The sequence below is a fragment of the Manacus vitellinus genome, unplaced genomic scaffold, assembly GCF_001715985.3.
Source record: "Manacus vitellinus isolate BGI_N305 unplaced genomic scaffold, ASM171598v3 scaffold_44_pilon, whole genome shotgun sequence".
NCBI classification, from domain to species: domain Eukaryota; kingdom Metazoa; phylum Chordata; class Aves; order Passeriformes; family Pipridae; genus Manacus; species Manacus vitellinus.
In genome coordinates this window covers 6,732,071-6,757,793 of record NW_021940565.1, presented here as the reverse complement: position 1 = coordinate 6,757,793, position 25,723 = coordinate 6,732,071, and the positions used below count along the sequence as shown (strand labels likewise).

The following is a 25,723-nucleotide window of genomic DNA, read 5'->3' as shown; positions in this document are numbered from 1 at the left end:
CTCCGGCAGAGGGATTTTTCGTTTCTTTCGAATCGCCTCCAGTCCCAGACAGACATAGAGGAGGACTTACCTTCGCTAAATGCGAGCTCAGTCACAAGACGCTGTGACGTAAAACAAGGGATGGAAATCTGGATCTGCTCTTTAAAGACCCAAGCTGGAATAAAATTAATGGCAGAAGACAGTCTTTACATAGTTGTAGTACTAATTAAGTCTGCCAGCTTTGTCCACAGATAAACAACTAGAGGAACACTATTTTCCTCCGAAGCAGCATTATGTATGAAATACAGAAAAATAAACAAGATTATTATCACACTGAAAATTCAATATAGGGAAACAATATCAAAACTCTTGAGTATTTTATAGTTCTGGCATGTTAAGTCATATGTCTAATTCTGTATCACAGTTGTATCAAATAATTATGAACTAAGAATCCAAAATAACAGCCAAAACGGATGCAGGTGTTGGAGGTCTTTATTGAGATTATAGCACAGATACACTTCTATATTTACCTTTCCACTTTTATACGATAGTTAAAAATGCTTGCTACAGTGCACATATAATTTAGTAACCAAGAGAATCCAAAACTTAACTGCAGTTCAAATAAATAAATAACCCAAAGTTTAAGGTTTATATTTTAAAAAGTAAAAGGAACTGTACAATATGAAAATATAACAATACATAAACATTAGAATCTAAAGTTTTGTAGAAATAAAACTGCAGTTTCCCATACATAAACAGTGCAAGAAATAAAATTCAGATAAGCTTCTGAACTGGGAATTTAAACAATTCTTAAATTATCATGCAGACATAGCATTTTAAGCCATGCTGGTTTCTATTATAGCATTAATGGTATCCCTTTTACTTGAAAAATTGATAGCCATTAAGCTCACTGTGACAACTGCTGCCAATCCACTCTTTTCTACAGTACATTATACACAGAGGTATTCTGTTGCATTCAAAAAGTAAAATATTACATGTTTCTACTGAAAAAAGTCAATATTTTACTTTTCCCCCTCCAACATGTTAGCTTGTTCAAAACAATGTCATGTAGTAAAAACAGCAACATTTTTCCCAGGTTAGATGAAAAGAAAGAAAAAATCCCACACTATAGAAGGGACCATAATCAAGATGTGATTGCTGCCTAGTCAGCCTTTAAAGTTCAGATATTTTTACTAAAAACACTGAAATTGTGGAGATGTTATAAAGTCTGATCTCTTGTTGAGGAGTGATGAATACAATGAACCTGAAAAAACAGTGGAAGTTTTAGGTGTGTGTGTGTATGTGTGTAACTAGTTACATACAGACTTGATTAAAGTGTTGTTCAACTTAAGTTCTGTACAAAATTCTCATTGAGGCAAAGACCAAGGAATGCAATTAATACCAAACTGTAAACACATCATTCATGTTACTCTGAGTGCACATCAACAACATAAGAGTTCTCCTCATAGACTTTGGCAACAAGACTACAATAGGTCACAGCAGCATGAGTTCAACATGGAAGACTGGAAGCACTGCAAAAGAATATACTAAAAACACCAAGACCTCCTAGAAACCAGAAAAACCAGTGACAAGTGCCCCTCTTCTTGATAAGACACTCTCCTGCTCAACTGCTGCTCTCAATGCCTCATTATTATTGTTTGGACAGTTCTGTAGTCTCAGGTCTCTGTGCTTTAGCTGCATAGGTTGCCTTTGTTTGCACTCTAACCATTGTAGGTCCAAAGGGTTACAGTCCTGTCTGCAGACGACGACAAGAAGGAAAGATCTTGCGTGTGCCACCTGCACTGGATAACTTTGTCCTTGTGCTCTCCTACCACCATCAGAGGAAGCTGCTTCGTGAGGTCCCCTGTGGCAGAGGAACAGAAATCATCAGTCATTTCATGAATTTATACCCCAGCTCTTGAGTGGGTTTTTTCGTGTTTTTTTTTTTTACTTGTTTGTTTAGTGAAGCTCATATGTATTTCATCTTATGAAGCACTTGATTCCCCCCCCCATTCACATACACAGAGCATAACACAGGGCCCCACTGTTTCAGTTTTTAGGTGTTACTGGACACAGTACAACTTAAAAATGCAGACTTCACTGTTTTCACAAAAAGTGATTAAAGTTTAATGGGCCAAGAAAAACGAAGTCAATTAGATATACCCGATATCTTCCCTCTTCTTAACTCTTTCCAATAAAAATTAAAATTATGTACTCTTTTTAAAGTGTCAAATTTATGAATGCTATCTGAAAGCAATGGCCATCTCACTAGGCAACAGTGTTAATAATTTTTTTTACTGTAATGAGACCAAAGCAAGATTTAGTTCATAGCCTGCACTTTTAGCTACACAACTAGCCAATTGCCAACAAACACAATCACATATACACATGTCAAACCCTTCAAAGTTCTACTGTTTTTCTCCCCATTTAAAGTAAAACCTGATCTTGGAACCAAGATCTCAACTTCAACATTAAAGGCACCAAATGGAAAATGAGCCTATGATCCTTTGCAGCACATTACCTTGCAAGTCTGTCACCTTGATCTTCATATCGTACGACCCCGTGAGCAAGTAGTGAGCCCCTGGGGAGAAGCGAACGGAGCGAACGTCGCTGGAGTGGGGGTGGTAGCTCTGCACCATCCGACCCCCCCGGATGTCGTACAACATACAGCTGGAGTCCTCCTGGCCTGTAGCCAGGAGTCGCCCACTGGGATCAACAGCTACTGAGGCTACAGCACTGCCTGCAGGAGGAGAAAAATCCACATGGTCACACCTTATAGTTCTGTACATTTGCACAAATAGCCAACTTTTATTAAACCACAATATACATTGTAAAAGAATACTGAATGTTGGCCTTAAATTTAAGGTGAACACACACAGCTACTGTTACTTTAGAATAACAAAATTTTTATGTTCTGGCACTAAAAACTCTGAAGCCATAGGTCACACTAGAATTGTAGCAAAGACACTATTAGAGCTGCATGAGAAAAAGTGTCTGTTCCATCACAGGAAAGAAAGTCACTCTTTATGAACTAATGTGGAATACTGCAAGGAATTCATCCTGGTCCTAATGTTTTGAGAATTTCAGTTATGTTTTATCTGAATGTACTTGGAAGTGTCTGTTTGAAAGTCACGAGGTAAAAACACTACTCAACTTCTGAAAGAAAACGTTACTTTAAAAACAAAACACAGGTAAAGATTCCTCACAGGTTCTTTCTTTTAAAGCCAAGCCTCCAGCCTGTGGCACAATGCCCCCCTTACATTTCTGCCTGTATTACCTTGACGTCTTCAAAGTCTATTTTTATGCAAGAATGTTCAGAAGCATGATAGCAACTCTTGCCTGTTCCATGAAATGTTGTTCCCACAACACGAACACAGCTTGGCACTCTCAAATCCCAAAATCTTACAGTCTTGTCTTGGGATCCAGATGCAATCATCCAGCCACTCCATGTATAAAGTGCTAAAATATGACCTGTGAACAAGAAGACTTCTTAAGTTGATTAACCATCATTAATCAAATACTGAAACACCACAATTCAGATTATATTTTTGCTTTCAGAGATTTAACTATCCTGTGGAAAAGCTGCATGTTGCATGATCTAACACACCAGTGAAAGGCAATACCCACCTCTGCATCTTCTCTGGAATGAGGTTGCATTAACCCATTAAATTAACAGCCAACATATGTAAAAACAAACATTCCCCATCACCCCTCAAAAGACCTCAAGAGCAATCTGGAGAGCAAAAAAAAGTCTTGCTACAAAGAAAAACACAAGGAATTTAAAAAACACCCCCAAAACAACCCAACAACTTTATTAGAACATAGTACAGGCTTCGAAAGTGTGAGAGAAGCCACAGTACACATACCAGTGTGACCACTCAGGGCATGAAGGCCTTGTCCTCGCTGACAATCTGTTGTGTAAATATTGCAGTCCCCTGCTCCAGCACTTATTAAAATAGCACCACCACTTTCTGGGCCTTCCATGAAGGCAAGGTCTCTGATTGTCCCATCATGCATGCTGAATTCCAAATCTGGTCCTAAAATAATTTAAAAATCGAGGAACAAAATAAGGCATACTCTGTTTGTTAGTGCTACACTCTTTAAAGCAGCTACAGTGACAATGCAGAATACCTTTGGCAAGGGTGGGTATGCAACCAAGTACAAATATTGCTGTGCACTTTCTATAGAACACAATATTTCAGTTACTAAAGTTTAAAAAAAAAAAATCCCTAAGAATCTTGTTGTTGAGTGTTGCTTGAACTTCTTACTTCCTAAAGCTTTGCAAAATGACCATCACCACAGCCAGCTGCAGCCAAAGTTTACAGAGTACGTTTATTTCTTTTTGTAAACTCTGGTAAACTCAAAAGGTTTTCTCTGCCCAGAGGGAGACGTCATTGAGACCACTGAACCACATAGGACAAGGCAGCCCAAGTTCAAAACAGAAAAGATAAGAGCCATATTCAGTGTATTGATTAGGAGGGTTGGGCATGGAAAGTAATATTTGCCGGGCCAGAAACCTTTTTAAGATGGGTGAGAAGACAGATGACAGAAGTAGGCAAAAAAAAGGGAAACTAGAAGTGGAAATAAATTCCTAGTGACAGTCAAGATCCAGAGGTGGGTAAGAACATCTGGCTGTTTTACTGTATATGGAGGATAATCTGCCAGAAGAGAGCACAATACTGGAATCTTGCCAAAGAACACAAAACCACAACCAACCAACCCAAACGAAACCCAAAAGATAATCCCCAACCTCGCAGTGGCTCTTTGCTGGATAAAGATTACAGTGATGGTGAAAGGGAAAAGAGACTAAAGTATTAGAATAAAAATAACAAAAGCTATTAAATACATAATCAGTGTAATTTGAATGGTTTTGACAAATAATTGAAAATAAACTCTTTAAATATAGACACACAGTACCTGTTGCATTACAAGTTTCTGCATTAAAAGGCAGTACTTTCACATATTTATCATTAGAACCAGTAGCTAACAGCTGTCCACAGGGACTCCAGGCTACACAGTAGATTGATCCTTTATGATGCTTATTCCTTTTGAAGCGAACTACAGGTTGTTTAGGAGTATTATAAGCACTAGTAAAAGAAAAAAAAGAAAGAAAACCATCAGATATCCTTTTATTTCTAAGGAAAACAAAGTATTTTAAAATGAAAATACTGTTTTTCTTTATTTTGAGTAACATTAAATTCATATGATTGCTTGCATTGAAACATATATATGTAAACCAAGAGAAAAGGATCATCTCCATCCCATTTTCTCAGTTTTGATTCATCTTCCTATTGTACTTGTGATTAAACATGCAAAAAGGACTTCAGCAGTCCCTTCATCTACTGGGGGTTGATATAGATAAAATATAGTATTTACTAGTTATAGTACAATGAAACCTTATCCTGAGAGTCCTAAACCGGTGTGATTTTTCTCTACATCCTTCATACTTCAACATCTTGATTCTATGGCCACTTTTGAATACACTTGAGTTCAATTAAGCGACAGCAGGCCAAGAAAGCTCATAATGCACACACTATCTGTGGTAGCACCAGTGCAGCTGGCATGGCTAAAGGCTGGCTCTGGGATTAAACCATTAGGCTGCAGATTGGAAAAATACAAATTCCTGAAAAAAGAAGAAACCAGGAGCCTGTGCAACCTCTGTGCATGTGTACAGGAAGGTGTTTGTTTCCCTTCCAGTTTCCCACCCAGCAGATTTAATCACTAACTGAGGGCTGTGTTTGGTAAGACAGCTTAATTATAAGCCATATAGTAGGTTCCATATACTTGTGTTTGGGGCTGGTCTGTGCCTACTAGTACTGCAACAATAAAAACTGAAGCCTGCTGTTTTATCCAGAGAGTTGTTGTCTATGCCATTCTTGCCATCAGAATAAGTGGGACTCATCAAGCACTTAAAGGATCACAAAAAATGTTATCCCTGCTTGGGAAGACAAAGAAAAATGCTACTCTAAGTCAAGCACTGTCTCCTTTTTGGTCATTAAACAAAAATAACCAAAAAAAATACAAAAGAAAAAACTCATTTATGTTCATCATGAGCTGTACATTGAATGTACTTGTTGAATAAAGTGACTCTAAAAGCTTCACTTCTCTACTAGAAAATTGAATACAGCAGCCTGTGCCAGAAAGACACATTCACCATTCTACGTCAGTGCAAGAATCTTCACACCATCTAAACACACCATACATTCCTATTTCTAAAACCACATCAGCTTTACATGTGGTTAAAATAAAAGCAACAGTCCCACTGATGTACATTGCCTTAAGTTCAATCAATTACCTTCCTACAATGTTCTTTCTCTGCTCTCATAGCAGGAAGAAGTCAAGTACTTAGGATAAAGTATTGCAGTATCCACTTCCATCAATGTTCACTCCAGTAACATCAACAATAGAAATCAACAAATTAAATCACTATTGAAAAAATTCAGAAACCATACTATAAATACCTGAAGAGGCAGAGAGAAAAGACAGAAGACAATCACCCAAGTCTGTTTAAAAACTCTGGAGATAAACATGGCTTTAGTAAAGAATACTAAAGTAAATCTACATGGAAGTTAATTTTATTTTGTTGCCAGAGAGGAAATCCATGACAGATTAGTGTAAATCAGGATCACTTAACACACTTCAGAGCTTCCTAAGTGACCTAATGCCATATCTTGCACTCCGAGTTCGGATCCACCACCTGTTAAGAGCTGAGAATCACTGACTCTGCCAGGATACAGGAGCAATTATCCAGCTCAGAGACCACATGTTGCCAATCCACTGCATGGAAGCACTGGAATTATTTCAGCAATATCTGCAGAACTGTAATGTGTATCTATCAGTGTTTAATCTCAAATATGCAGAAAAAAACTCCCACACTACTATTATACCTTTAGAGAAGGGAATAAAAAACAACTCCAAACCAGCCTATCCTGAATCACACATCAGTTTGAAGGACAATTTAAAAAACTTTAAAAAGGCCCAATAAAGCTTCAAAGAACATCTGTTCTACACAATTATAGCTTTTTGAAAAACACAAATAATTTTGAATGCATGTCTGGACTCATGTTGTTACAAGGATTAGAGTATCTTGAAGATAATGTAATCTCTCTGCTGTCTTGTAAATCCTGTGATGAATTGTTTCAGGCAAACTGTAAGCATAGTCAAAAACAACAGTAAGAGGAAGAATTACAAGTTCAGAATTAAGGAAATGTCAGTATTCCTTTCATGTCCAGATGCAGCTTGTCACTTGTCACATCAGATCGTGCACTGCAACTAGAAACTAAGGTTGCAGAGTTGCTCTAACCCTTCCCTGTGCTCTCAACAATCAGCTGTGCAGAAGCAGACCACAGTTACTCCATAAAGCAGCACCCATTCCACTGGAAATGCTTTGCACTGTTTACCAGTCAAGAGGAAGCTGCCTGGGCTTCAAGCCCAGCAAGTTGGTTTGTGTTGGGTATCAGAGAAATCTTTTTTTTTATGTTGTTGTGTCATACATTGCCAATAAATACTTTGGAATTAAACTCCAAAGTCTACCTTACTGATGATATTTAAGGAGGAAATAGAAAAAAAAAATCTGATTACTTTTGAACACGTTGGAAGCCTGAGCATCAGGTCTAAACTGGGAAGATGTCCCAGATAAAGTCACACTGTGCACACTTGCAGCTCGTGAAGTTTTAGATGCTTGCCCTTCACCCCTACTCTAAGAAAATAATGGAAGTGGAACAGAGATAAGGAGATGGTTATTGACACAGCAATATTTATTTCCAGATGAAAAAATATATTTTCCCCCTCCTATTAAAAAAATGGGTTAAAAACCCCTGAAAATACCAGGTACACAGCAAACCACAAACAGTGCTTTTCCCTTTAAGGAACCAATATACCTATAAAACAATGTTTACAGTAATAATGGGTCAATAGAAAGGCTCTGGCACATTTTGCTCTGAAAGTTCAAGAAGATATTGCTTTCTCAAATGTGAAGTCTGTCCTCCTGCCAGAAACTGCATCTCATGAAGCCCAACTTGTGCTGGCTGGGAACTGACACATGCTTTCTCCCACTTTTACAGTTGGAATATCAAAATCAGAAGCCATCACAGTAAACACAGAAAAGCCCAACTGCTGAGGCAAAACCAACACTTTATAAGGAAAAGTGTGGTATCATGGCAGTGCATCTTGACAGTAAGGAAAGAGAACAAATAAGTAGCCCACAAATACAAAAATACTTCACCAGATCATCTAATTTTGTTTGGCAGTTCAGGTTTCCAAGGAGAGCACTGCTCTATTTATGATAATAAAATAAAGGTATGAAAAGTACAGGTATGAGAAGGAAGAAGGGTTATGATATAGAAATGATTACACAAGCTTTCTTACCTTGGGTCAATTACTTCTGGATAGGCACAAACTCTCAAAGTTTTAGAGTTGGAGCCAACAGCATATAAACTCCCACTGGGATGAAAGGCTACAGCTCTGACAGCCTGTGTGTCTTCTAGAGTATTAATGCAAATGAATTGCTTTTTTGATTTGTCATCCTGTGTAGAAGGGTAACAGTCAAATTAGGCTCTTCAGTGTAAAACTGGACATTTACAAGCAGATGTGACTGTTTTGTGGAGTATAGTAAAGCTACTGAACCAAAGTATTAACAAGTAGCATCACACCAGGCTGAACTATTCAAAGTACAGACTTGTAAAACAATGTCTACTCCAGGTCCCAGAACAACATACTCCAACAAGTTCTTTTCTTCAACTCACTTTTACAGCTAACATTAGATTAACATTTCTCATTCCCCCTCCAGACTTCCACCCATTTTTTGTTCTTCTAAACAGCCCATTTCAGATGCACTATACTACAGTTTATTTTTGTGTAAACACATTTCATCTATGTGAAACTTGCAAGGGGAACAAAGCTGCATTTTTACTGAAAACAGTCCAAGTCATAAACACAGTTTCTAAAACAAATATAATATTAAACAGAATCAGATTTTCACCCTGTATATAACACAGTTATCATTAAACTATGCTAATTTTATTACATCACACTCCTGGTGACTTCATCACCATCTTTCTAAGATTATGATTTTTATGTATCTGATGCAGAAACTTTTGAATGTACTTATTGCAGTTATTTCCCTGCTAACTATTTCCCTGGCTTTTCAAACCATGGACTGAGTGGAGCCTAACAATCAAAGTTTCAACTGGAAAATACAAAACAATGGTTGTAAAAGACATCCCACTGGAACCTCTGTTGTACAAGGAGAAGCTGAGAGAGCTGGTACTGTTTGGCCTTGAGGTCAAAAGGGCTTTTCAGGGTGTGAATGTGTACATCTCACCAGTGCATATAAATGTGATAGGAGGAGTAAAGAAGATGGAGCAAGACTTTTCCCAGTGGGACCCAGTGAAAGGACAAGAGGCAATGGACAACAATAATATATAGCAAATTCCACTTCAACATTTTTTGTTGGTTTAAAAGCAGTATGAGGGTGGTCAGACATGGGATGAGGTAGTCCACAAAGGTTGTGGAACATCCTCCATCCTTAAAGAGACTCAAAACCCAAGCAACCTGCTCTCATTGACCCTCTTCTGAGCAGTGGGTTTGGAACATCTCCAGATGTTCCTTCCAATCTCAACGTTTCTGTGATTCTGCAGGTACCACATTAACCAAAAACTCTGACTGTTAATAGATATTTAGAATGAGGATGTCACATACTCAGGATTAAATACCATATCTTTTGATAACACAAATTGTAAGTGACAAGAAAACTCACCTCATCACCTCTTGCCTTAGCTAAATTCCCCAAAGAGTCTTCCAGCTGTGGCTGAGTGACAGCATGTGCTGATACACTGCTTTGATTTGGTGAAGAGTTTAAATTCATAACAAGACAAAAAAAGAAGAGCAAAGACAGATTTATTTGCATGGATTTTCTGGACTAAAGTTACAGTCTCGATTACTCATTCTCAGAACTGACTAATCTGAGGACAAGTGTTATGTGTGTCTGATTCATTACCATTAAAACATTATTTTTACAAGGGGTTGCTCTTTGTGCAGCAACTCCAAGCACTGGACAAGTGAATGCAAGTTAGAAATCTTTCATTCCATAACATTCATATGTATATATGTATACACAAACACACACACAGAGGTGGAAAAATTACTGTTTCTTTCAGCACTACCATTAGTGAACAGAAGAAATTCAGTTCCCATTCTGCCCTGCTCTCAAATAACTTACCTTTGGTTCCCCTGTACAGGTGACTCTTCAGGAAAGGGGATCTGATTGGTTGATCCACACTTTCGAGGAGTGCTTGTATTAACATTTGGGCTATCAGTTGCTATCCTCTGACTGCCATCTGAGGGTGGTGATGTGAAGTTACTTGCTGGATTGGTAGATGCATTCCCTTTGCTCCCATTACATTGCTGGTTAAGTGCTTGTACATCATTTCCAAGACTGTCCATACCCATATTTAATTCTCCTAGTTTCTGGATAGATCTAATAACAAATGACAAGAGAAAAAAAAAAAAAGACCATCAAACCAGGTTATTATGAGACTTAAGAAGAGATACAGGTGGGTAGAAGGAGAATCAATAAACGTCCCCAACCTGTTAAGAAACTGTTCAGTAAGATTCTGTTGCTGGTCAGCTCCATCTTCTTGATTCACTCCTCCTTCCAACAACATTTGCTGGTACAACTGTCGTTGTTGTTCCTTCTGTTCTAAGTGCTGCTGGTAACGTAGCCTTTGTCTGTAATATTCCTGAAACTGTTCTGTTGAATCACGAAGCTAAAAAGAAATGAGAATCACTGATGAAAATTAAATAGTTAATTTTGGTATTTAACCTAAATATTTACTTTCTGAATCATTATTTCAACACAGGCATCAAAAGACCAGGAGATTCTCCTCTGAGGAGTAATGATTTAATTCTTCCTTAAAACTAGACACAATTTACATATTAAAAAAAGCAACCACTGCCAGCCTAGGCTATTCACTGTTGAAGCAGTTCTGCCATAATTCTGAAGGAGACTGCTCTTTCCTACAAAACTTCCAAGGTATTACTTAAGATCAAAACAAATAAATGATTTAAAACTGAAACTAAAAATAAAAAAACAACATAAACAACATTCCAAATTCCAAGCCACACTTCCACTACAAATTTAGTATTTTCTGTCACATTGACACCTCCCTGCCATCAGTCTGCAGAGTCAATCTCCCTCTCCCTGTAGCCAATTCTGAAGTGATCTATCCAAGCATTGTATCTTACATTTGAAATTGGTGCTCTGTTCTAACTTAAAAATTCTGTACTTTCTGGGCCAAACACAAACATCTCAACTTGCTTTCTCATGGTCCCTTCTCCTTTACATTCTGTCTTTAGCTCCCCACACTGCCAGCTGCCCAGGACTTGCTGCCTCCTGCATTCCCCATTCCTCACTTTCTGTGTCACTAGTTCCAAATGCCAGCAGCTGAGGACAAGATAAAAACGGACAAACAGAAAACCAAAAGCACTTCAGTCCAAGGCCAGATGATCCACACAGAACTGCCCTACATTTAAAAAAAACAAACAAACAAACAAACAAACCAAAACACCTTAACTGCATATTTAGAAAACTAGTAGGAAAAAAAATAGTAAAAGAAAGAAAAAACCCTGGTGGGTTTTTTGTTTTCCAAAGCGACAGCTTTGTCACCTATGAATTTAGGTTGTATAAGGACACCCTGATAACTCTGCATTAGTTCAGACAATTCATGCATGATCTGTCCTTTTAACTAAGAGCCTTTGCATTTCCTCTAATTAACAATATTTGCATTATGATTTTTTGTTCTCTGACACAATAATTTTCTGATTTATAATGGATTTTCTAGTGTTGTTGTATTTGCAAAGCATTTATCATCTTAGGTTTCCCATGGTGAATACATGCAGTTTAGAAACTTCAAAGGAATCACCAGATGTCTAGAAAGCATTTATTCCCTGTATTTGAAATTTGTGAACTGTTCCCCAGTCACTGGGTTATAATCCTTCTAGGCAACAGGTACATTCTTGTCTGTATTTCTTTCCATGACTGATACTTGTTTGTTATAATTGGATTCAATCCTTTGATCTTTTGGATTCCATGCTATTATTACCCAAACTAATATGCAAACCTAAAATATGTTGCCCAGAAGCTCTAATCTATAAACTCTGGCTTCTAAATCAGTCTCTACAGGAACACTGCAAAAATAAAGCTATGAAAAAAAAAAACTTAATTTCTTACACAGAAATTAATTCTTACAATTTCTTCCCACTATGATGTGGGAAACAAAAAAAGGTGAAATTGGACTGGGTACTACATTCTTTTCTACTTGTGTATAATAGCCTGGCCAACATCTTTACCACAGCATCTCCTGTCCTCATTCTCTCTTATTAATTCTGCATCTGCTCTTCCCTCCCTCCTAAGGTGCATACAAAACACTGTTGCAGCAGAGAAGTGACTCAAAGACCGTAATGGAAGTGAAGTTTAGCTGCACTGTTGGCGTGACAAGGCACACTCATCAGCTGCATTACAAACTCAAACAACAGCAGAACTCTATACAACGGAAAAAAAATGGAGCAGTTTCTTACACAAGCTGCAATATGGTATTTTTACTATAATAAAAACAAAGATTCAAAGCAACCCATTGTCATGCATGAAGTTCTCCAAACAAAGGCAAATCATTATGAAGTGATCAGAACGCAGCTCAAAGGGCCTCATTATTTTTAAACAAACATCCACTACCTCATTTTTTTCTTGTTTGGCTGATCCCTGACTCTGTGCTGCATTGAGTGGTTCATTTTCTGGAACTGAACCTTGGCACAAAGCCTCACTGCCGATGGGATGCTGTTGCTCCACAGGAGTATCACTTCTCGCAGCAACATGGAAAAGAAGAGAAGCTTAACTGAGAAAAATTAAGAGTAGAAAAATCAAGTAGAGAAAGATAACATTCTACAGTAAAGTCTGATGACACAAGTGTGCAAACTATTTAAGTCACATATAACTGAAGATATTGCTTGGGAAGAAAATGCCACTTGCAAGGGGTTACACTAAAAATGAAACTCCTAACAAACAAAAAAGCACAGCCATTGTGCTTTTTTCCCTGCATTTTCAAAAAAGCCTTACCACCATGACATATGCAAACTCCCTACTTTCTATCCCTTCACTCGAATCACATACCTTTTAACTAACAAGTTATTCAAGATCTCCCATTTTCAAAGCAATTATGTGCATAAAATATTATCTCATATACTATGTGACTAAAGATATTCCCTAAGATAATCACTTTAATTACTACTAGCAATCTAAATTTAAACTATGTATAACATCCATCAGCTTGAACACTCCTGAAAGTGCAAGACAGAAAATTGTTTGTATCAGTTTTATTATTATTGTATTTTAACTATTCTTGCATGGCGCTCTTTCCGAAATGGTTTGGCCATCAGTAGACATGCAGAGTTCACATAGCCACAAGTCACAGAGTGACTTGGAACAAAGTTCTTAATAAAGTTATTTTAAACTTTTTGGGCACCTCTGTACAATAACAAAAGTACCTCAGCTGACTAAAAGACAGTTGCTTGATGAACACAACTTGTAAGAGAAATACCATATTTCTGTCATGTGCAAGAGGAAGCAAAGGCCATATTTAAATAAAGCTCAGCTCCCACCCTTACAAATACCGCCATTTAAGTCGCACACTTGATCTGAAGTTGGATTTTGTTCTGAAAAAGGTAATGCCTTCTTGAAAACTACGACTCTGGCCCTATAACCTAAGTCTTACCTTCAAGGGATCTATTACTAATGAAAAAAACATGTTAAAAACTCTAAACTTCATTTAACATCATGTAAGGCTTACATAAAGAAGAACTGCAGCAATTTACCACCTTATTTAGCCCACAACATAACACTATTTGTGCAGAATTATTCTAGTACTCTAATACTGAAAAGGGAAGCAAAAACCTTTCAAGAATCAGTTTGAACATCGAACCCTGGTCTACACACACAGATGTTAAGGTTTTATACAGATCAGTTAAATTAGAGGATTCATAATTCATTAGTATAATCAGGAGGCACACTTTGTAAAAAATGTAACACCAGGGATACTTCCATAATAGCTATCCACAAAAACTCCATTTGGAAAGAGGCTGGTAAACCCAAAGATTTTAATCAAACAATAGATGTCCTTTCAAGACAAGCATTAAGATAAATATTAATACATTATTAATGTATTAATAAGTATTAATACATTAATACATACATTACTGTAAGTATTTCCATCATCATTGGTGAACTGACATCAGTTTGACAGTGTTTGTTTCCTTTTTACTGAGTTTAATTACAGTTGCTCTTTACCATGACACAATATACAGAATATTGCTGTGAGGCAAAACTAACAGACACCAGCTGCAGTCCAGACTGACCACCCCAGCTCTGAAAATGTCTCCTGTTGGCCACTGCACCCACATGCAGGGCTAGCTACCCATCTGGTCCTCTGGAGCCAAAAAACCTGGCAGCTGCTTTTAGAGAAGCATGGATATTACATTTAGGAAGGGACAGAACTGCTGATCAAAATAAAGGCCAGGCAAAAACATGATGATAAACTCTCAACTGACAAGTACCACATCTCCTAATTACCTTTCTCTCAGAAGGCAGAAAAGCACAAAACTTTGATGCAGTTCTTAAAGAAGAGGACAGTTTTGCAATCTACACCACAATCAATAACTTATTAATAGCATAACCCAATTATCTCTAAGTCCAATACAAAAAACATAATACATTCATTTGACTGACTCAGATATGGTTTGGAAAATATTAAGTAAATATTTAAGCTGAAATACTATTGTAACATTTTAAGTGATACAGGAATGCTACAATGACATCATACTGTCATTTCCACTAACTTCATTGGGATATGCAAATTTTGCAAGTATAGGTAATGATTTAGGATGTTAGGACTAAAATTTACAGAGACTTGAGGATGGAATGGAAAAAGAAGACGGGAGTTACAGCTATTCCACTGTCTCTATTTATTTATGTGGAATGAAAGAACTCAGTGATACTGAACATAAATCTTAGCTAGACTCTATTATGTACTCAGAGCATACTGGTGCTCCCTGCTAGGATTTCAACTTTAAGAAAGCCCAGACTGAATCCATATGGCCCAAAACCAAATATGAAAATCTACCTGAATCATAAAAGCAGAAGGAAGAAACTACCTTGTACAGTTTTACTTACAACAGAAATCAAACAACCAAATTATACTTCAATGTTACAATTATGTCCAGAGCTACAGTGCCACTAAGAACACAGTAATATCAACAACATTAGCTAAGAAAAAAAACAGAGCTCTAGTTGCACTTACCGCTCAGGTGACTCTTCAAAAATGCTGTGACACTCAGTATTCTCAAGCATGAGGCTCCTGCTGAGATTCTGTACTCCTGGGTAATGGAAATTAGCAAAGGAGTGTGACATTGGAGAAGTTTTGGTCCCGAGGTCTGTGACCCGCTTATCGTGGTTTGTTAATCCACAGGACAGCCCATCTAAGGCAGGGTTTAAGGAGCGGGTCATGTAAGCGTCTGCTGACTGAGGCCTTCTCATTGGGGACGATGGGTAAGGAGAAAGTTTGCTGATGAGAGGTGTCAAAAGATCAGCATACGCAGCTTTTGTAGGCTTGAGGAGTTTATCAACATGAATATTAAGCATCTTTTGTTCAAAAGCACAAGAAAACACAGTAGATGGCAGGTTCTGCAGCCATGACAATAAGCTAAGGTCCAAGTCATCACACCCATTGCCACACAAGAGATCAATGCCCAGCAATACTTCACTTTCTGTGATTTCTTCTCCCGTTGCTTTACTCTGACAGAATTCCACACAACATTCATAAAGCAATCCCTTCATGACAAGCTGGAACAAGCGGTTGTTACTCGCTTTGAAGCCGGCCTCGCTCAGCTTCCTGTCGGCTGGGATGAACTCTGCCACCATGACACAGGCTTCCTCAAAGCAGTGCACCCGAGCAGTGCTGGGATTCCAGTCCTTGAACTCGGCGTGGTTGGTCAGGCGGGGCAGTGTCAGCAGCAGGCAGAGTTTGCTGTAGTCTTCCTTGGAGGGACAATACTCCTCCAGCGCGTGCAGGCACTGCACTGCCTCTCGCATTGTGAACTCCAGCTACAGAAACATTAACGTCAGCAGAGCCCTTCGCAGGACACGTGGTTCCACAATAAAACAGCTGAACAGGCAGTAGTAGAGTTTCCCTGCTCTCATTCATTTATTACTATTACTGGTTATATTTAAATTAAAAAGTCATACGATATAGTCTGAAATTGCTGATGCAAATGCAGTTACAGAGACAAATTCCTAGACCCTTTGACTTCCTAAAAAACCCCATCCAGTCCCACTTCCTAGAGATTTATGGAATGTTTTCATGTCACTGCAGGTTTGATAGGATTAAATTTTAAATCTGTAGCTGAACAGCTACAATTCTATTGTAGCACAGGTTACTTCCATTCTCAAAGCCAGCTGACTTATATTCCCCTTTCTTTTTCCTGTGAGAAGCTATTGGCATACATTATAAAAGGCTTATAGACTGCTCTAGTTTCCAGTGATTAGTAACTTTAAGTCAGCTTTTATACTGAGATTCTGCTCCCCAATCAAAAATGTCAGAAACATTCAAAGAGTTCTCAGAAGATAAGACCTCCAAATGAATAAAGGGCTTTATTACAAAGCCTGTTAATAGCCAAGAACCACGTTACATACACAAAACTTGGCACTTTTAGTTGCAAAGATTTTAAAAAAAGATAGAACTCCTCACTTATCCATGTTACCTAGATACTTCAATACAGCAGTATTTCATCCACAACATGCCAACGCATTTGGTAACAAAATAAGGAACATTAGTATGTTTTTTTTCCCTCTACTGCTGTCTGGTAACAGTATACAGATTGAGTGATTAAAGGAATAGACAGCTTCCATCTACAACTATAAAGATGGACTTTTAACTTTCTCTATACTGTCAAGAGAAAACCCTGCAGTACAATGTACATGTAATGGGACAGAGAATTAAAATCAATTCCGTTTGGAAAACAAAATCGATTACCTTAAAGCTACTGGTGTTCTTCATTTTTAATTCCATAACATTTTAGTGTTAGAAAACTGGTATTACTGTATCCTCAAAATAAATGAAAAACTATAACTAACTTCACAATCTGCAAACTTTCTTTGCCAGTTTGAGTTAGTGCCTCTTTCCATATCAAAAACCTAAGTCCACAACTCCTGCTGTTTGCACATTTAACTGAAGGAGTCCTTTGTGAACACATCTGTTCCCTCAAGAAAAAAAAACCAGTCCAAACAAACCAACTCTGACCTTTCTCTCCAAAAGCAACAGAAATTAAATTTAAGATTCATTCAAATTGGAATCCTTTACCTGGCCCACATTATGAAAATAAATTTCTGCAATTCTGAGGCTTGCTCCAGAATAATTGAGGGGGGAGGGGAGAGGAAAGAGAAAAAAAAAGGAAAAAGCTTTGTACTTCAGCATAATGGCCTAAAGTAAATCTGAGACCAGGACCACAAACACAGCATATGGTCACTGATCCATGCTGCAAAGTTTCAAACAAGCCTTTTATACAGAATTCTATTTGAGACCTGGGTGCCACATTAATTTCCAAAGGACACCAATTATTTTTTCCAGTGCTTATGAAACCATCTAGTAATACCCAAAATTTGTGCATTTAATGCTGGGAGCTTCCGCTCTGCCTTTAATCAGAATCTCTCAAGAGACTTCCTGACAACAAAAAAACTTCCCAAACCAGAGACAATTCTTACATGCTGAGGCTCATCTTCTGCTGACATCGCATTGTTTACACATAAGGCTTCCAAGAACTTCTGCTTCATTATAATGTATCGAAATCTGCAGGTGAGAAGTTAAATACTATACATCTTGCACTAGTAGGTAAACTTTAGAGACATGCAGGGAATCAGGCATAGAAACTGCCACGACAAGGAACACTGATCTCAAACTTTAACAAATTGGTAACCACAACATTATTTTTTTAACAGGAAATGTCTTTTTCCACTACTGCTTTCAGAAGTGTTCAATTAAAAATGTCAGAAGGCTAGTATCAGAAGTATAGCAAACGTACTTATTTCTTAAACAGAAATACGACAGAACAGCCATCTATTAAAAGACAGTACAACACGCACCATATTTCTGAAGCGTACGGCCAATGACACCTCATTACAGATCCTGTGCATGTACTTTAAGTACAACTTTAAAAATGCATGCATACACTTTGTGAAGAGTATACAGGTTAGAAAAAAAACCCCAAAAGTAAGGTGACAAATTTACAACTACTGTTTTCATAGACAATAGTTAGAAATTCACATATTTTCCACAACTCAGAAAACTGAACTCTGACATACATTCTATTTTACCTTTTCTTGTCGAATTTTTCCATACATTCAAGAGGCTGAATGAATTGAAGAACCTCATCCCACTGACCATCAAGAATCAACTGCCTAGTAAAAGAAAGGATCATTCCTTGAATTTCACTAGACAAGAACAACCTTTTTCAAGAAGTCCACTTAAATACAAAACAATAATTTAAATACACAAGTGATCAACCAGCTTTGAAAAGCTAATGCTTTGCACAGATGCCAAGAGGACTGTCTGATGTGACTAACTGCAAGAGCAAAATGTTTTCTCAATATTTTGTAAAAATAACTGCATACTAGAAGGACAAATATGAATTACTTTTGAAGGTACATCAAAAAGCACAAAATGGTCCTGTGTCTCCTGCTTTACCTGTAATTATTATTTAAAAAAAAAAATCTTACTTGAAGAGTTTAACTAAAGATATTAATTCAATGAATACATCTCAAAGAATGGAAGAGAACTGAAAAATTGGTCAATTTTAATTGTATAAATAATGTTGGGCCTATTTTATAAAGGGGATGGGTAAACACAGAACTCCCGTATTAACAATGTGAGAGGAACAGCTTGGCAGGAACGATGCCAGCACAAGAGCTCCAACTCCAAGATCAGTGGGCTGGACCGAACAGGTAGTTCAGTTCAATTCATACCCTCATATCACACACAGACCTGCAAGGAAGGGATGAGTTACTCCAACTGAGCTAAGAATGAAACAAATAAACTGGATTAGTAACTTCCATCTTTCTGTAATTCTTCTTTCATTTCATTTTAGTCCAATATCCATAATTTTAATCAAAAGAGAAGCCCGGTGAGAAGTTTTGCTCAGTGACAAAATGTATTTTTAAACGTTTTAAGAACAGCTGGGTAGATTATATTCTCATGCTTCAACAACATTACTATGTACCTTTGGCATGAAATACAAGACAGCAATGCTGAAAACTAGTGTTCATCTACACTGATTATTTTTAAAAATATTGAGGGCGATATCCTGAATGGTAAATTGCACCAACTCTCATGCCTTGATGATAAAAGATACTCCTTTCATGTTGTTAAACTTAAGATAAATCTAGGTATTATTTTGAAATGCAGATAATATTTTTGGGGAAAAGCTTTGGAAACCACTCATCATTGATCTTAGCACTAGAACACTGTAAAAATATTTTAGTAGTCAATAAACCACATACTGAGGTCCATATGACCTGGTAAGCTGATAACACATCACAGATACCAACAAGGCTTGCTTTCCCATACTATTCCTGCTTATGGTCTTTCCCCAGCCTACCCTGCACTAACACTGGCACTTGTTAAGATTCCTTCCCACTTAAATTCATTGGTGTGCCAGAAAAATAACCAAGTTAAAACGAATGAACAAGCAACCAAAAAAATCTAGCTCAGTGTATGCTGATGATGCCCAGTAACTTACTCCAAGTGGCTCATAGAAGGGTGTCACTAACTTCAGAGCTGGAACACATTCCAGGGCTGGACCACAGAATGGGATCAGGAGGAAGCAGCATAAGATGAGGGCACAAGTTAAGATCTCCCACTGAGTGGCACAGGGCTGCCCACTGAATCACAGTCCAGCTCTGTTTTCATATATGTAGTATTTAAGCACCAGAAAAAGAAGTCCTACCTTAGAAAGAGCATGTCATCTGAAAACAAGCCATTAATGACCCCACTTTCTTTCTCAAGTGCCAACATACTGATATGAAGTTTCCTTGAGTTAAGAAAATCTAGTATTAGTTTAATTATTTCAGCTTCTTTAACGTTCACCGTTTCTTCAGCCGTCATGATGGCAGCCTAAAAGGAAAGAATTTTAGCTATGATCAGTATCTTACTTTATGCTTGATTAACAAATGTTGGCTACTAACAAAAATACAGTTTTATAGAACAGAATGTAGTAGTGTTACAAAAATTAAATTACAAGATTAATTAATTGATTTTAAGAGGTTGACTATGAAGCCATAATTAAGACCTAACATTGCATCTGCAACTTTTTGGTTTCTGTCCTATTCATATACAGGGCCCATATCAACAAATCTAACAAGAAATCAGTCCTCTTGCAGCGTGAAAATATTGTGCTTACCAAGCCTGCAGTATGTAAAATTTTCCTTTCTGAAATGCAAACAGTGAAGTTCAAAGAGCATAAGAGTCAGTTACTATGTCATTATCTAGAGATCTCCCATTCTAACAGATGCAAAAGGCATAGCACACTAAAATTGCCTTCTCTCCCTACCTTAATTTTGAAGTAGCATATGGCAATTAAGCCAGGGGCTTTCATTCTTCCTTTGTAAGGATGCCTATTTCTGTCTATACCCTTCACGAAGAATCTAAAGCTGCAAACCCAAGGTGGCCTAAGACAGTCTGCCCGCTGGCTGCCAACTCCCCTTCACTCACCTGCCTCCAGCTGCACGGTCCTGGCCCGTCCCTAGCACTCCTGACTTTTGTCATTGCCTTAGCTTCTCCACCAACACACATAAAGTGGCTCAGGGGTCTAAGGAGCTGTCCAGCCAGCAGAAAGGAGAAGCAGGAAGATGCAGCTGGGGCCCTGGCAGCCGGCAGTCACCTTGTTTAAAGCTCCCATAGGTACAAGGTCCGAGCTCCTCTGCAGCATAATTCCTCAAAGGATATGAGAGTTGTAACATGTACTCCTCTAAGGAAACCTAAATTAAATTCTGCTTCTGGCTAAATCTTGCCTGAGTGCTTCAGTCTGACTTAAAGTAGAAGCTGTTGAACTTCCTTTTTCAAACTTTAAAAAGACTTTACAGTTGTACCTCCTAAGATGATCTGTAAACTATCTGGGAATGTGGGGAGAAAAACTACAACACAGCCAAGCCACAGGGCACTGCCTTATCAGGAGCTCTAACAAAACAAAACAAAGCAAAACCAAACCCAAACAACCACCTAGCAGCACCCCTGTATAGGAGAGTATGGTTTCACATCAGGAAGATTCCAGTGTAATCCCATGTTACTACTGCAGAAAAGGGCAGTCTCTTGTCACCTCTGCACTCAGCCACACACTCCCACATATCCCCAGCCACCCCACAGCATCCCCAGCTGGGCCGTGTGCTGAGCCAGGGGCAAGTTAAACACTTATTCACTCCATGGACACAAGGAACTAACAGAACTTTGCTTTCTGGCAGTAGCAAAGTCTTAACCCAGCCTAAACTGATTATGAGAGTGCACCAAAAAACACAGGAAAGCAGTGATGAACCCTCAGCAGAAGGCAACAAGGAGAGACAATGGTGATTGTGATCATCAGTGATCCAAAAAATGAAGGGAGATGACCACAGAGAGCACGTTGTCCACAGCAACAGGTTATAGTTCCCAGCTTCTTCCCCTTATAATTCAAAGGGGAAAATAAAAGTACTTCTCAATTCCCTCATGCACTCATTCACTTATGCAGAAATCTAGCAACTAGGATGCTGAAAGATAACCAGCTGTGGGCAATGCAGCTCCCAAGACAGACTTCAGATACTTCAGCCTTAGAAAACTGGAGTTAATAAGCTAGTTATCTATCTCATATCAGGCCAAGACACAGAGAAACTGAGTAAGTATGAATAAACCAAAGAGAACACTCAAGAGTATTAACAAGAAATGAATTATTTACCAGAGAGGAGGGGAAGAGACAAATACTCCTGTGAAACTTCTCACTGATCACCATAAACCAATGCTAGTGAACTTGAAAGGATACAAAAACTTAGGCATTAATAACGTGGTTTTTTGCATTATTATCTAAACTCCCAAGTTCTTCATCTTTCTCACAGTTGTATGTCAACTTTTTTCCATGTCAATTTTTGCCAGAACATTTGAAGAGCAAAGCATTTGATTATAGCAGCATAGTTTATTTTGGAACAACAGAGACCTAGTTGTGCCAGATGAAATGGCCTAACTTCTTAAAATGGCTGGGTCTAATTCTCATTTTAGTCACAGAAGACTCCAATCAACAAGTATTTTGATGGGTCTCATGAAAGACACACCCAGAGACCACGAGCACACTCTTAGATAGTAAAGTCAACGGGAAAAATTAAAGTCTGGCTTGCAGAAAGCTTTGCTGCAGGAAAGAAAGCTAGACCCACAAATCCAAACCCAGAATTTGTAGAAAGGTGCTTTTCTCCTTACATTTTAGCACTGTTTCAACTTCCCCCTTTGGCAACTGGATATGGATTTCTGGTCCCAGAGAAAAATTCAACCCTGCTTATATACTGAAGGGAAAAAAAACCCCACACCAATTTAACCAGCAGTTTAGTATTGGCATCTTAATTCACAACCTCACCTGAAGCATTTACATTTCTTTTTTATTATGCTTTATGGCACTGGTGGTTTTTACATAAACTAAATTAATCTCCTTGTCAAAAGACAAAGTAAAACTTAGGTAAAGTTATATTGAGTCTGATTTTCTGATGGGGAGTCTAAGACTCCCTCTGAAGAAAGGAACACCAAGTCCAGCTTTCTTTTCAACTGGATCTACAGGACTCAAGTTGAAATAGGAAGCCACCCTACACAGCTTCAAGCTTGCCTTAAAATTAATCGTTCACATGTTGTACTGATACTGAGCATAAAACTCAGTACTTGCTAGATTTTAGTTAATGTATTTGTACTCTTAAGCATCTGCAAGCAGTTGTCCTCCATTTTCCTTTTTAGATTTTTTGAAATAACAGGCTTGTCCTGAACATAAAGCCTTTGACAATTCTAACACTTAACCTCATTTACACGGATCAGGGTAAAGAATGATTGCACCTTCCATATTTGATACAAGACTAATAACAGCACTTTTGGATACTGTAAAGAAAAATGTAATACAATACCCAAACCTAGTTTGGACACCGAACTTCTGAAAAAGAGTTAAAGCACACTGATAAGCTCATACATTAACAGTATTATGAAAATATTTAGTGTGCATTTGCTGTCAGAGCAACACAAACGGTTAGAAAAGAACAGTAAACCCTCTAGAGAAGATTTTCACGTAATTGATGTTTTTTAGTCTTATGAGCTCAGACTTCTAAGAATTATGCTGTCAAAGTAATAAGCAGTCCTCTAACACTATCACAAAATCATAAATATACATAGGCTTACACATCACCCTCTATGAAATCTATCAGGTTTTCTCACATTCAGTGGTATGTCTGTATGTGTATACATAAAAATAATAATAATTAAATAGCAAAGAAGAGCAGGGAAACTCAAGATTAGAGCTCAAGCTGCATCTTTGGTCCATCACACTGTATTGCTTTCTGCCAGCACATATGGCACATAACGTCACAATCTGATCAGCTCAAGCACTAATACTCAAGAACGATTGAGGCACAGCATTAGCTTGAGGTATAAATGAAAGCAAATGAGAATTAGACCTTAATATTTCAGGTGCCTTCTACCAACCACATTTCTGCTGCAACCTTTTTATTCTTCCCAGTCTTTGCAGAACAGTACTTCTCCACACCTGTCCTCCTTCCTTCTTCCTCCTGTTCACTCCCCCTTATCTCCACCTAGTTCTGTGTTTAAATTTGTTTTCCTACACCAAAAAAACCCAAAAAACTTCTTACCACAAACCTGGCACAACTTTTCTCTGTAGCTTCAATGGACAAGACACCCTTTAAAAAAAAACTCTTTGGAACACAGGACTACCTACCACTAAATCCTCCAGAGAGAGGCTTCATTCTTATTCTGTTCTTACTCATGTTCTAAGAACATGCCAACAGCAAGAATCCTCTCAGGGTATTATAAGCAGAGAAAACAATTCTTAAAAAAAATTTAAAACATTTATATTCACTTATACCTTAAAATATACTATTTCAGGAAAATGTTTTTAAACTAAAAGCATCTAAACCAGTATTAAATACTTCTTCTGTTTAAGTCACCTTCCTTAGAAAAAATTTAAAATGCATACACATCCACATAATGGAAATTTAAAGTTTAATATTCTGAGCAAGTCAATAGTGAAATTCTACAATAAGCATTATTCCTGTGTTATCTACTAATTGAAATAGATCACTTGCCAATAGTATGCAATATACATTTGGAAAACTGGGCAAGGAATATAAAATCTCTAACTACTCTCAAACACAAGAAAAAATATTATAGTTCAAATTTCAAGTGTCATACTGTGAGAGCAGTGACACATTTAAAGTGAGACGTGAAGCCAAATTAGGAGCCTTGGTTCGCTGACTTCACTGACAGCTGCGATGTGTTACCCATCACCTCAGCATCCTGGTGAGCCATGTCACAGAAATCCCGAATGGGAGCAAGTCATACATATTTAAATAGCTGGCTGTTTTGCATTAAGTTATTTCACCTTTTAATCCACCCCACAGTCACTTACATATGACTCTCGTGCCTGCCCAGAGGCCACTCCGGAGTTCTGCCCACACAGAGCCCACGGGGGACTCAGGGCCCGGTCAGTCCCTACTGGCTCCATTTCTGATGTGCCCCCAATCATCTTCCAGTTACTCTATATCAAAGGAATTTACAAAAAACAAACAAACAACACTATAGGCCAGATTTTGTTATCACAATTGATTTCCACAGCAGTCAGCGCACTGACACCCATTTCACTCTAAGATCGCACAATTCATTATCTCAAATGAACAGCATTGAGCATATTAAGCCTTCATAGAAAACCTTCGCCAAACTTTGTACAGCTGAACTCCATGACTGAAACCTTTCCTACTCCAATACACAGCAAATCGGTGTTCTCTTACACACCCGCCTTTTCTGTCTCACACAGATTTTTCACTGGCTTGCCCTCTCGTAATCCATTTGGTTACCCTGCTTAGATCAGCTGTTGCTTCAGAGCCACCCGGTAATCCCGGTCTCACCACGCTCTGGAGGTGACCGCAGAGCCCTCGGCATCCGTCAGTCCCTGTTCCCACACGCACACGCCTCACCCAGCGCATTCCGCACCGCGAATGACAGAAAGGTGACATTAAATTATGCAATGCTTCACGTTAGAGTGAAAACAGAAGGAAGAAAAAAAAATTTAAAAGCCCAAACAACTTCCAGAAACTAGGAATGAACGTATTTTGACTGTGATACCCCCACTTGCTCCAATACGTTCTTCCTCTTCGCGCAGGTTTCCACCCAAAATCCAGCTCCGCCGGGCTCGGAGCAGCCGCCCCGGCGAACTGCGCCGCGCCGAGCCCGCATCAGCATTTCGGGAATGTGAGCTCAGCACCGGGGCGGGCAGGGCCGCACGGCCCCGGCGCGGCTCCTGCGGGCCCGGCCGGCACAGGGCGCACCACGCCGGGCTCCGGCCGCGCTTGCCCGGCCCGGGGCACAACAAAGGGGCGGCGGCGCTCGGGCGGCGCCGGGCAGCCGGGGCGATGCGCCCCTCGCGG

At 38.5% G+C, this 25,723-nt stretch overlaps 1 protein-coding gene across 3 annotated transcripts; it reads right to left on the bottom strand.

Annotated features, from left to right (window-relative positions):
- Nucleotides 1-453: 453 nt before the first annotated feature.
- On the bottom strand, nt 454-25,497 carry WDR47 (WD repeat domain 47). Of its 3 annotated transcripts, none has more exons than XM_008926853.2 (15): nt 25,422-25,497; nt 20,023-20,189; nt 18,395-18,478; nt 17,786-17,870; nt 15,327-16,129; nt 12,710-12,833; nt 10,567-10,745; nt 10,199-10,456; nt 9,737-9,812; nt 8,347-8,504; nt 4,897-5,066; nt 3,846-4,016; nt 3,319-3,450; nt 2,501-2,719; nt 454-1,843 (listed from the first exon to the last, which is right to left on the bottom strand). In XM_008926853.2, exons 2-15 carry the CDS (start codon nt 20,178-20,180, stop codon nt 1,701-1,703), a joined length of 2,760 nt encoding a protein of 919 aa, XP_008925101.1. In that variant the 5' UTR covers nt 20,181-20,189; nt 25,422-25,497; the 3' UTR covers nt 454-1,700. The 3 variants fall into 3 exon arrangements, with proteins under 3 accessions (XP_008925101.1, XP_017934580.1, XP_017934581.1); XM_018079091.2 differs by lacking the exon at nt 25,422-25,497 and adding an exon at nt 24,709-25,136; XM_018079092.1 differs by lacking the exon at nt 25,422-25,497 and adding an exon at nt 20,787-21,173.
- Between the last annotated feature and the right edge of the window lie 226 nt (nt 25,498-25,723).

Bases quoted from the DNA above. Each gene is read 5' to 3' on its own strand.
- WDR47 (XM_018079091.2), bottom strand. From the start codon at position 24,825: ATGATTGGGGGCACATCAGAAATGGAGCCAGTAGGGACTGACCGGGCC. The intron at 9,813-10,198 runs GTAAGTTATTTG...AAATCAAAGCAG, and splicing joins CCTGTACAGGGGAACCAAAG to TGTATCAGCACATGCTGTCA. The intron at 8,505-9,736 runs GTGAGTTTTCTT...CCTTCTACACAG, and splicing joins CTAAGGCAAGAGGTGATGAG to GATGACAAATCAAAAAAGCA.